Below are 11702 nucleotides of genomic sequence, written 5' to 3' on the forward strand. Positions count from 1 at the left end.
TAATGTATGGTTAACCTAGAGTATCGACTAATTTAAATCATTTTCTCTATGTCTCTTTTTCTAGGTCTTAATTTTTATGCTGAAAGGATACTTCCTCAATTTTCTTAACGGAATAGCGTTAAAGTGACATCTTACACTGACGCATTCGGTACTGCACTGCATGGGAATTGTAGTCCCCAAGAGAAAGCAACCCCACTTACTTTGCTGGGCACCCGGCATGTTTGGACTACAAGCTTGAGGGAATGACACGAACTGTCCTGAAAGAAAAGAGAGAGCAGACGCAAGCCGCAGTAGCTAAGAACAAACGTACGCTAAGTCATGTGACTTACTCACTACCAACTGTACATTAATGTCGTGATACATTTTTTTTACAACCTATAATTTTCAGTCTGTTGCTTATTTAATGTCACGTTTGTTTTTTTAACTGTACGTTTAATAAGACAGGGGGCGTATCCGAAAGGTCTTTTCTGCTCACGTGATACATGACTGTCCAATTACGCAAAAGGCCACGCCTTTCAAACCGGAACTCAGCACTACACTCATCTAAGTCCAGATGAGTCCGCACGTTTAATCTTTTTATTATCGAAATATTATAAATTAATATTTACACGTTTACCACATGGATACAGCCTCGCTAGACGACAGGTGTTTGGGATACGAGGTTGTTCTCAGGGATGACGACACATCAACGCCACGATGCCCACATGGTAAACATGAAATCAGACCCAGCTAATCGATCATGATCGTTGCGATATCATTTCCATCTCGTTTGCAGGACCGACTTTGTTATTTGAAAAAGTTGGGAAACAAGGCGAGGAAGGAAAGAGGTTTTACGCGTGCTCGGCTTGCAGAGACAGAAAAGACTGCAACTTTTTCCAGTGGGAGGACGAAAAGGTAGTCATTTGGCAGAAATGTATCAACATCCATCCATCACCCATCCATCCAGCTTCCGAACCGCTTACCCTCATGAAGGTCGCGGGTGTGCAGGAGCCTTTCCCAGCTGTCTTATTTTTTACTTGTCTAGCTATATGCGAGCGATGTATTGTGACCAATCAAACTTTCTTCCAGTAGATGTTTATATAACTTATGAAAGTAAATCTAATGTAATGTCTTCCCTGGAACAATAATGTAGGCCTATACAAAAGCAAAACACAGGCATATGTTTAAGAAGGTAATCGCTGCAGGGTTTCAGTAACTAACCTGGTTGGTTTCAAGGTGTCCGAGGCCCGAAAGTTGGCCAGGGAGGTGGAGAACAAAAGGAGGAGGCCCCCATTCAGCCAGCAGCAATACAGCGCAAGGTAAGAGGCAATTATAAGACAAACTTCAATTAAATGTTATTTTGTACCCCATGGCTGTGAAACGTGCATGATCACCCCTGCAGGTTACAACAGTTTGTCTCCCTTCCACCTGATGAAAAGACGTTCTGTCAAGATTGCCAGCTCCTTCTCCTCGCGAAGGAGATGGGTGCGCACGCCGCCCATGCGTGCATCCCCGTGACAGCCACCCAGTTGCGGCAGCCAAGCAGGTTACTGCTTCCCTTGGACAACAAAAAGAGCAACGCACAGTATCTGTTCACTGAGCGCACCACCCGCTTTCTGCTGGGCACCCTGGTTGCCCAGGGTTTCAACAAGGTGTTGTGCGTGGGCACGCCCAGGTAAGCCATTGACCTTAATACCAACACATAATATGCATGTGAGGGATAGGTATTATTTTTGTCCACTTGGCGTTGTCATCCTCACATGATACACTTGTAGTATTTGTGACTTTGAATGCATGTGGATTTAAAAGATGGGTCTATTCTGATGAGTGACGTGGGAGGCAGCCAATGAGAAAACTCCAGGATTTTTTTTCCCCCCCAGACTCCACGAGCTGATTAAGTTGGAATACCCGCGTGGGAAGGCAAATCCAATAAAAAGCCTTTTGCTGGACATCGACTTCAGGTCAGTTTATACATTCTCATCAGAAAAATGTGCCGCATTGTCAACTTTGGAAAGTGCTGTGGTGGTGTTCTACGTATGACAAAAAAAAATCTTCTATGCCCTTTCCGTCTCAGATATGCCCAGTTCTACGGCCAAGATGAGTTCTGCCATTACAATATGTTCAACCATCACTTCTTTGATACTGAGGTAATTAATGACGGACTCAATATACATCAATATCCCAAATGCAAGTTTCACTGAACTGTGATATCGTTGGCAAAATGCGGTAGTATCATATTACAATTCCCACCAATCGGTATCATAATTTAATTGCAATATAGATAATTAATATGCTCATTATAAGGTCTCAAGCGCAGTGGTCCAGGCCTTTCTCAGAGAGTCAAAAGGAGAGAAGGTGGTGATGGTGGCTGACCCCCCGTTCGGGGGTCTGGTGAAACCACTGGCCAACAGCTTCTCTCGGATCTCGCAGGCATGGGCGAATCAGCAAAGCTCTGGTTAGTAATTTTTATTCAGCATCCAGAACATACTGATGCGGGGGAATTTATGGCAACTCATTTTCATTTCTGTACATGTAGACTGCAGTTGTGTTGACATGCCCATGATATGGATCTTTCCGTATTTCTTTGAACCTCGCATTCTCGGCTGCTTCCCTTCTTTCACTATGCTGGACTACCAGGTAAGAGCAGCTATTGCGAGAATGTGTTTTGCTGCCCTCTTGTGGCATCTTGGTGCCAAGCAGGGTCATAATGGTTTTGGAGTTTTCATTGCCGTTAGGCTTAATTTAATTTTTAGAGCAAGTTAGTCAATTTTTAGTCAGATTTATTTATTTTTTACATATATGGAGTATTTGTCAAGTACAAGATAAATAAGAGTCACTAAATATTGGGTAATGAAGTAAATTGTAATTCTCCAACAAGTGTTTGACCTTCCTTTTTCTGTACGCATGTACCAAAATAAATACATTTAAAAGAACCCTGAAAGCTCATGTATGAAAGTAAGACAAAAACAATGGATATTTTGTGACTTCAATTAGTTTTCTTTTTTTTTTTACAGAATTTTCATTTTCAGATTAGTTTTTTTCATTAACAAAAATGTTTTTTAATCTTATTATGTTGTATTTCGTTTATTGTTAATGTTTAATTTTCATTAACTATAATTAACCTTGACTCAAGAAGTTCATTTTTTATTTCTAATTTACTCTCATTAACAGTGCTTCAAATACTGCACATTATTATCCATGTTGTCCTTGCAATTTGTTTTTTACACGTTCAAATATTTACAATTGTTGTCATATTCCATTTTGAAGGATTTTTTTTGGGCTCGTTTCCCCAGGTGGACTACGACAACCATTCCCTGTACAAGCACGGGAAGACAGGAAGGAAGCAGTCCCCAGTTCGACTGTTCACCAACATTACTCCTGCTAAAATTGTCCTACCCGTGGAGGAGGGTTACAAGTAATGCCAAAAAGTTAGACAAAAAAACAAAACGTTTTTGCCACCTGAGACAATGCTTTACCCCCCCCATTAGATTTTGCACCATTTGCGAGCGATACGTGTGGTCCCTCAACAAGCACTGTACCAAATGCAACGTCTGCCCATCCAAGGTAAATGACGAGAGGCATGAGGAAAAATCTTTTGCAGAATATTAAAATTACAATATATGAGTAAAATGCCAATGTTCCTTAGATATTGGTCTAATGTTAGAATAAAATATTAATTTAGATCAAATGAGGGGGAAATTCCCTCTTACAAAGTAAATTTAGAAAAGTCAGAAAAGTAGGAGAAAAAAAAGACGTGATTAGAGAATAGAATTTTACAAAATAAAGTTGGCACAAAAATAAACAAGGAAAAAGATGTGACTAGGACAAAAAAAAGAAAGCCATGATTAAAATGAAAATGAGGAATACGTTTTACACGAATGAGAAAATGAAAATCGCAATTAAATCTACTTTTACTAGAAAACCAAGTTTTACTTTTACAAGCATAGCACAAGAAAACAAATAGCAACGTTACAATGAATTCTCATGATGGGATTAAAATATATATATATTTTTTTTAATGTGGCAATATAAGTTTAATTGGCCAGCAATGTTGTCAGAAGTAATTCCAGTTGAGCATTTTTTTTCCTCCTCGATTTACAGGATGGTCGGCAGTGGAAACACTGCTCTGCGTGTGAGCGATGTGTGAAACCATGTAAGTGAAAATTTCACACTATATTGGGGCTTCAATTTTTTTCATCAAAAATCATACGATTGTGGAAAAAAAAAGTTTAAAATCTAACCAAATAGTAATTTGTCTATCTTTAACAAACTTTCTCTCTAACCCTCCTGAAGCATGGCAACACTGTCAATCATGTGGCCGCTGTGCCCTTCCGGACCACCCGTGTGACCAAAGCCAAGGCGAGGTGGGTTGCTACAACTGTGCAAGCCTGGGGCACAAACGTAAAGCTTGTCCACGAAAACACGTCAGCAGGCAAGTACAAATGAAATTCTCAAACTCTGCATAATGTTACTATGGCGTCAACTTTTTAATACAATACACTAAATTGGTTGAGTACAGTTCCTTGATACTCAAATTTTATGAGCATTTTTTTTACCATTTTGTAATTGATTCTTGACTTTTAATTTGCATTCCACAGTCATGGGTCCACTTCCAAGAGAGGACGAGTCATCAAGACCAAACGGCAAAAAGAAAAGAAAAAAAAGAAAACATTTAATAAGGAATAAAAAAGATATGGAAAAAAAAAGTCCCATTTTGTCTAGTTGTATTTCCAAAATAATTTACACACACACACTATATATATACATATATATATATATAACTTTGAATCATCACAATGAGGCAGAGTCACAACTGGGGGTGACCCAAAATATTGATACAGTATTGTGACGTATCATAATTTGACTTCACATTCCTCCCACGCGCAGTCGTTATATCTGCCCAAATTGATATGAAAACGCTTAAGCTGGCGGATTGCGAGTGAACCGGTGGAACTTGTGGCTAACAAAATAAACTGCGTCAAATGACAGAAATGAAACGTCGCCTTTTTCAGCGTTATGTAAGATGAATCAATGGACACAGAATGGACATCATCATCATCGGTTTAAAGTCCGTTTTCCAGGCGCCGCTGGGTTGGACTGGGTTCTTGATATGGCTTTCTTCCACCGGGAACGGTCCATGGTCATCTCGTGGTTGATGCCGAGTGCCTTCATGTCGGCTGACACGGGCATCTGCCAGGTCTTTTTAGGTCGGCCACTGGGTCTTGTTCCCTCTACATTATACGACATAACTTTCTTCACCCAGTCGTTCTCGTCCTTCCTCACTACATGTCCGTACCATCGCAGTCTGCCTCTCCTCACCACATCCACTATGGCCTCCACTCCCATCTTCTTTCTCAGCTCCGCACTGTTTTTTTTCTCCCTCATTGACACAGCCCAATAATAACTTCAACCAATAATAACTTGTGATATATATTGGTCTCTCCACTCTATTATTATTGGTTCATTTTAAATAAATCCATCTTGCATAACGCTGAAAAAGGCGGTTTCACATCGGTTATTTGACGCAGTTTATTTTGGTAGCTACAAGTTCCACCGGTTCATTCGCAATCCGCCAGCTTAAATGTTTTCAAAACAATCTGTGCGGATTTATCGACTGCGAATGTGAAATTATGATACGTCACAATATCCATTTTCCGTACCGCTCAATCAGCCCACCGTGCACGTTTTTGGGAAGTGGGAGGAAACCGGAGTGACCGGAGAAAACCCACACAGCCACGGGGAGAACATGCAAACTCCACACAGAGGTGTGGAATCGAACCCTTACCCTCTGAACTGTGAGGTGGACGTGCTAACCAGTGCGTCACCATGCCATATGTATGTGTGTGTGTGTGTGTATGTATACACACACACACACACACACACGTATGGAGAGAGAGATAGGTTGATGTTGATTTTTCAAAATCTAAAATTAACGATGCGAATAATTCTCTGGCAATAATTCTGACTTGATTCTAACCAACCGATACAAATAACATCATCATTACATATCCAATCAGTAAGGTCTTACTGCCATGCAGCAAGTCCAAACCAGAGTTCTTTTTCAGAAGCGATCTGTTCATTCGTTATATTTTCGTTGTTGTCACGTGTCATGTTCAAACCTCTTTCTGTCATGAGCTTATGTCCGCAAATAGACACCTCATCTAAATGGCATTTAGATTGAAAGGTGATTTCAAGGAGTTGTTTTGAATTTTATTGTCTAACAAAAGGTAGAGAGGAATCCACAGTGCAGCGAGCCAAAATGCTGTCAAGTTGAGGACCGTATATTGTCAGTGGATTAAGAGTGACATTTCTGAACCATGTCTCATGGCAACTTGATAAAAGGATCCATGTCCAAAAGGTGAACCACAAAAGGACGACGGGGTTTGTGGCATCTTCAATCTCTACAGGATTCATTACGAAAAGGACTCTTCTGACTTTCTTCCAATTGGGGTAAGTCGAGCTTTTAATTGTTCAGTGTGGAAGAACCAATTAGAACCATGTACCATTGGAATTTGTTAAATATTTTATGTTCCATGAAAGAATGGGACATTTGTTGATTTGATTGGAAACATCATGTATTTGTTTCAATATATTATTCAAACCAAAAAAATGAGTACTTTTTTTTTTAACAATTTATGTACGTATACTGTTTGTAAATTATAGGTTATTTGAAAAAAATGTACATTGAATAAAAAAAATATTCAATGATAGTTATAATTTCTTTTTTGCTAACTAAAATTCGGAACAAGAATTTGGCTGTGAAAGATTTTTGTACCCTGAGAATTTTTTTAAACGACTTGTTTTAAGATTTTTTGTGTATCTCGTGGTCAAGATTTTTTTCAGTGCTAATTTTAGAAATAAATTTTCTTTTATTGAGTCTGATATCACTTGGAAATTTTGTGAAGAAATTTTAAGTTGTAATGAGAATATTCATCATATGGTGAGATTTTAAATTACAATATGTATTTGTAAATTAGAGAAAAATCTTTCGATTGAAATAAATATCTGATTTTAAGGAATAATTCATTCTTGCTGCTTGCTACTGTTTAGAAGTAAATCTACTTATAAACAATTCAGCAGGTACAAGAAGGAGACACTATGGGTGCCGGGACTATTGCAGTCCTTCTTGGTGAGTGTAAAAAAAAAACCGTTCAACTCTTGGGTGACGAACCAATGTTTTGTTTTCAGAAGTATAACTGTGACTTTCAAAACAGGGACAGTGGCATTTGGCATTTCTGTTGGCGGATATGTTGAAACTGAAATAGGACCAACTGTCGACGTGTCTCTTGTGATGACGCTGGAGGAATATTTTGTGGACGAGTTGAATAATCGCAGCAGTGAACAATACAAGCGTCTTGAAGCACAAGTGGTGGCAATGGTGCGTACGATTTGATGATGAACTCCTTTTATGAATTCTTAATGACTAAACTTTCATTCTTCTTACAGTGCGACTTCATTTACACCAAAGTATTTAGGACTAATTTTATCAACACCACCTTGATTGGATTCAGGTAAAAATTTATAGATAATTCCATCAAGTGAACATTTCAAATAATCAACGTTTCTGTTCCAATTTTAAGCTCTCAAATGGGAAACACACAAGTGGAAGTGGCACTCAAGTTCTTAAATGATCAAATCCCACCAGATGACGAAGTTGTAAATAAATTGGTATATGTTGTGAACAGTACCAGCAACCCTTTCAAGTTCACTGTCGCTCCAGAATCAATTGCAGTAATTTGTAAGCAATATTTTTTTTTAATTATTTCATGTATTCCTATTAAAATCTTTCATGTATTCTTAGTCCTCACCAGAATCACAAGTAACAACTATGATCTATGACTTCCGAAATACAGCAAACGTATCGACGACCACCCAAGAACCGACGTCGTCCCTCGGCTCAACGACGTCCGCCAATGACTCGCCGTCGGCGACGACACAAGGGGCGACGACTGCCGTCCCAGTTGCCCCACCAGCTGTGTTTGTCGAAGCCATTTTGTTGGAGCCTTTTGTGGAAGAACTGAACAATCGCAGCAGCCAACAATTCCAGCAACTCGAAGCACAAGTGGTATCAACGGTGCGTGCGTACAAGCAACATCTCGCTATCCCCATTTACTCTGTACTCACGAAAGAAGATCCTGTGGTGTTCTAAAAATGGATTCCTTCTACAGTGTGACTTCATCTTCTTCCAAGAGTTTGGCTCCATTTTCTTTGGCACTTTTGTCATTGGATTTCGGTAAGACTCCAAAGATCAGATAGACCGTAGAGCACGTACGTACATGTTGCGCAATTGAAACGTACCAATTTGGACATTCAAGGCCACAGATGGGAAACACGCAAGTCGACGTGGAGCTGCGGTTCAACAATTCGGTACCGGCCGAAGCCATACCGGAACCCGATGCGGTCGTAGAAGTATTGGTGGAAGCCGTGACGAGTCCCAACAACACCTTCGACCTCGCTCTGGATCCAGACTCGATTGCAGTCAGTTGTAAGTAACCAAATGATTCAGATCCGCATTCAGATCCACTTCCGTGACTCACGGTGTTCCTCAGGACTCAGTAGCGGGCGGGGCCTGGTTTGTTCCGCGACTGACTTCCGCTTGCCTGGCTAATTTCTAACTTGGAGAGCCATTTTCTCGACTGATTTGTCTTTGTCAGACAGACAGAAGGGTGCATTTTTCCAAGTGAATACTGATCTATGACTTCCGAAATACAGCAAACGTATCGACGACCACCCAAGAACCAACGTCGTCCCTCGGCTCAACGACGTCCGCCAATGACTCGCCGTCGGCGACGACACAAGGGGCGACGACTGCCGTCCCAGTTGCCCCACCAGCTGTGTTTGTCGAAGCCATTTTGTTGGAGCCTTTTGTGGAAGAACTGAACAATCGCAGCAGCCAACAATTCCAGCAACTCGAAGCACAAGTGGTATCAACGGTGCGTGCGTACAAGCAACATCTCGCTATCCCCATTTACTCTGTACTCACGAAAGAAGATCCTGTGGTGTTCTAAAAATGGATTCCTTCTACAGTGTGACTTCATCTTCTTCCAAGAGTTTGGCTCCATTTTCTTTGGCACTTTTGTCATTGGATTTCGGTAAGACTCCAAAGATCAGATAGACCGTAGAGCACGTACGTACATGTTGCGCAATTGAAACGTACCAATTTGGACATTCAAGGCCACAGATGGGAAACACGCAAGTCGACGTGGAGCTGCGGTTCAACAATTCGGTACCGGCCGAAGCCATACCGGAACCCGATGCGGTCGTAGAAGTATTGGTGGAAGCCGTGACGAGTCCCAACAACACCTTCGACCTCGCTCTGGATCCAGACTCGATTGCAGTCAGTTGTAAGTAACCAAATGATTCAGATCCGCATTCAGATCCACTTCCGTGACTCACGGTGTTCCTCAGGACTCAGTAGCGGGCGGGGCCTGGTTTGTTCCGCGACTGACTTCCGCTTGCCTGGCTAATTTCTAACTTGGAGAGCCATTTTCTCGACTGATTTGTCTTTGTCAGACAGACAGAAGGGTGCATTTTTCCAAGTGAATACTGATCTATGACTTCCGAAATACAGCAAACGTATCGACGACCACCCAAGAACCAACGTCGTCCCTCGGCTCAACGACGTCCGCCAATGACTCGCCGTCGGCGACGACACAAGGGGCGACGACTGCCGTCCCAGTTGCCCCACCAGCTGTGTTTGTCGAAGCCATTTTGTTGGAGCCTTTTGTGGAAGAACTGAACAATCGCAGCAGCCAACAATTCCAGCAACTCGAAGCACAAGTGGTATCAACGGTGCGTGCGTACAAGCAACATCTCGCTATCCCCATTTACTCTGTACTCACGAAAGAAGATCCTGTGGTGTTCTAAAAATGGATTCCTTCTACAGTGTGACTTCATCTTCTTCCAAGAGTTTGGCTCCATTTTCTTTGGCACTTTTGTCATTGGATTTCGGTAAGACTCCAAAGATCAGATAGACCGTAGAGCACGTACGTACATGTTGCGCAATTGAAACGTACCAATTTGGACATTCAAGGCCACAGATGGGAAACACGCAAGTCGACGTGGAGCTGCGGTTCAACAATTCGGTACCGGCCGAAGCCATACCGGAACCCGATGCGGTCGTAGAAGTATTGGTGGAAGCCGTGACGAGTCCCAACAACACCTTCGACCTCGCTCTGGATCCAGACTCGATTGCAGTCAGTTGTAAGTAACCAAATGATTCAGATCCGCATTCAGATCCACTTCCGTGACTCACGGTGTTCCTCAGGACTCAGTAGCGGGCGGGGCCTGGTTTGTTCCGCGACTGACTTCCGCTTGCCTGGCTAATTTCTAACTTGGAGAGCCATTTTCTCGACTGATTTGTCTTTGTCAGACAGACAGAAGGGTGCATTTTTCCAAGTGAATACTGATCTATGACTTCCGAAATACAGCAAACGTATCGACGACCACCCAAGAACCAACGTCGTCCCTCGGCTCAACGACGTCCGCCAATGACTCGCCGTCGGCGACGACACAAGGGGCGACGACTGCCGTCCCAGTTGCCCCACCAGCTGTGTTTGTCGAAGCCATTTTGTTGGAGCCTTTTGTGGAAGAACTGAACAATCGCAGCAGCCAACAATTCCAGCAACTCGAAGCACAAGTGGTATCAACGGTGCGTGCGTACAAGCAACATCTCGCTATCCCCATTTACTCTGTACTCACGAAAGAAGATCCTGTGGTGTTCTAAAAATGGATTCCTTCTACAGTGTGACTTCATCTTCTTCCAAGAGTTTGGCTCCATTTTCTTTGGCACTTTTGTCATTGGATTTCGGTAAGACTCCAAAGATCAGATAGACCGTAGAGCACGTACGTACATGTTGCGCAATTGAAACGTACCAATTTGGACATTCAAGGCCACAGATGGGAAACACGCAAGTCGACGTGGAGCTGCGGTTCAACAATTCGGTACCGGCCGAAGCCATACCGGAACCCGATGCGGTCGTAGAAGTATTGGTGGAAGCCGTGACGAGTCCCAACAACACCTTCGACCTCGCTCTGGATCCAGACTCGATTGCAGTCAGTTGTAAGTAACCAAATGATTCAGATCCGCATTCAGATCCACTTCCGTGACTCACGGTGTTCCTCAGGACTCAGTAGCGGGCGGGGCCTGGTTTGTTCCGCGACTGACTTCCGCTTGCCTGGCTAATTTCTAACTTGGAGAGCCATTTTCTCGACTGATTTGTCTTTGTCAGACAGACAGAAGGGTGCATTTTTCCAAGTGAATACTGATCTATGACTTCCGAAATACAGCAAACGTATCGACGACCACCCAAGAACCAACGTCGTCCCTCGGCTCAACGACGTCCGCCAATGACTCGCCGTCGGCGACGACACAAGGGGCGACGACTGCCGTCCCAGTTGCCCCACCAGCTGTGTTTGTCGAAGCCATTTTGTTGGAGCCTTTTGTGGAAGAACTGAACAATCGCAGCAGCCAACAATTCCAGCAACTCGAAGCACAAGTGGTATCAACGGTGCGTGCGTACAAGCAACATCTCGCTATCCCCATTTACTCTGTACTCACGAAAGAAGATCCTGTGGTGTTCTAAAAATGGATTCCTTCTACAGTGTGACTTCATCTTCTTCCAAGAGTTTGGCTCCATTTTCTTTGGCACTTTTGTCATTGGATTTCGGTAAGACTCCAAAGATCAGATAGACCGTAGAGCACGTACGTACATGTTGCGCAA

The 11702-nt window shown here is 42.6% G+C and overlaps 2 protein-coding genes across 2 annotated transcripts; both read left to right on the forward strand.

Moving 5' to 3' along the window:
- Positions 1 to 227: 227 nt before the first annotated feature.
- Positions 228 to 4688, forward strand: zcchc4 (zinc finger, CCHC domain containing 4). The gene is made up of 14 exons (XM_049761472.2): positions 228 to 306; positions 445 to 707; positions 776 to 894; positions 1216 to 1298; positions 1382 to 1654; positions 1860 to 1940; positions 2054 to 2126; positions 2284 to 2434; positions 2516 to 2616; positions 3273 to 3394; positions 3468 to 3543; positions 4081 to 4132; positions 4273 to 4411; positions 4578 to 4688. Exons 2-14 carry the CDS (start codon positions 620 to 622, stop codon positions 4663 to 4665), a joined length of 1446 nt encoding a protein of 481 aa, XP_049617429.1. The 5' UTR covers positions 228 to 306; positions 445 to 619; the 3' UTR covers positions 4666 to 4688.
- A 1372-nt stretch (positions 4689 to 6060) lies between these two features.
- Positions 6061 to 8216, forward strand: LOC125987844 (uncharacterized). The gene is made up of 7 exons (XM_049752381.2): positions 6061 to 6429; positions 7057 to 7108; positions 7194 to 7357; positions 7426 to 7490; positions 7560 to 7717; positions 7833 to 8053; positions 8148 to 8216. The coding sequence occupies exons 2-7, from the start codon at positions 7078 to 7080 to the stop codon at positions 8214 to 8216; spliced, it is 708 nt and encodes a 235-aa protein (XP_049608338.2). The 5' UTR covers positions 6061 to 6429; positions 7057 to 7077.
- The last annotated feature ends 3486 nt before the right edge of the window (positions 8217 to 11702 follow it).

This window comes from Syngnathus scovelli, chromosome 1, assembly GCF_024217435.2.
Source record: "Syngnathus scovelli strain Florida chromosome 1, RoL_Ssco_1.2, whole genome shotgun sequence".
Taxonomy (NCBI): Eukaryota; Metazoa; Chordata; class Actinopteri; order Syngnathiformes; family Syngnathidae; genus Syngnathus; species Syngnathus scovelli.

Bases quoted from the DNA above. Each gene is read 5' to 3' on its own strand.
- zcchc4 (XM_049761472.2), top strand. From the start codon at position 620: ATGGATACAGCCTCGCTAGACGACAGGTGTTTGGGATACGAGGTTGTT. The intron at 2,127-2,283 runs GTAATTAATGAC...GCTCATTATAAG, and splicing joins ATCACTTCTTTGATACTGAG to GTCTCAAGCGCAGTGGTCCA. The intron at 2,617-3,272 runs GTAAGAGCAGCT...TCGTTTCCCCAG, and splicing joins TCACTATGCTGGACTACCAG to GTGGACTACGACAACCATTC.
- LOC125987844 (XM_049752381.2), top strand. From the start codon at position 7,078: ATGGGTGCCGGGACTATTGCAGTCCTTCTTG. The intron at 7,109-7,193 runs GTGAGTGTAAAA...CTTTCAAAACAG, and splicing joins GACTATTGCAGTCCTTCTTG to GGACAGTGGCATTTGGCATT. The intron at 7,491-7,559 runs GTAAAAATTTAT...TCCAATTTTAAG, and splicing joins ACCACCTTGATTGGATTCAG to CTCTCAAATGGGAAACACAC.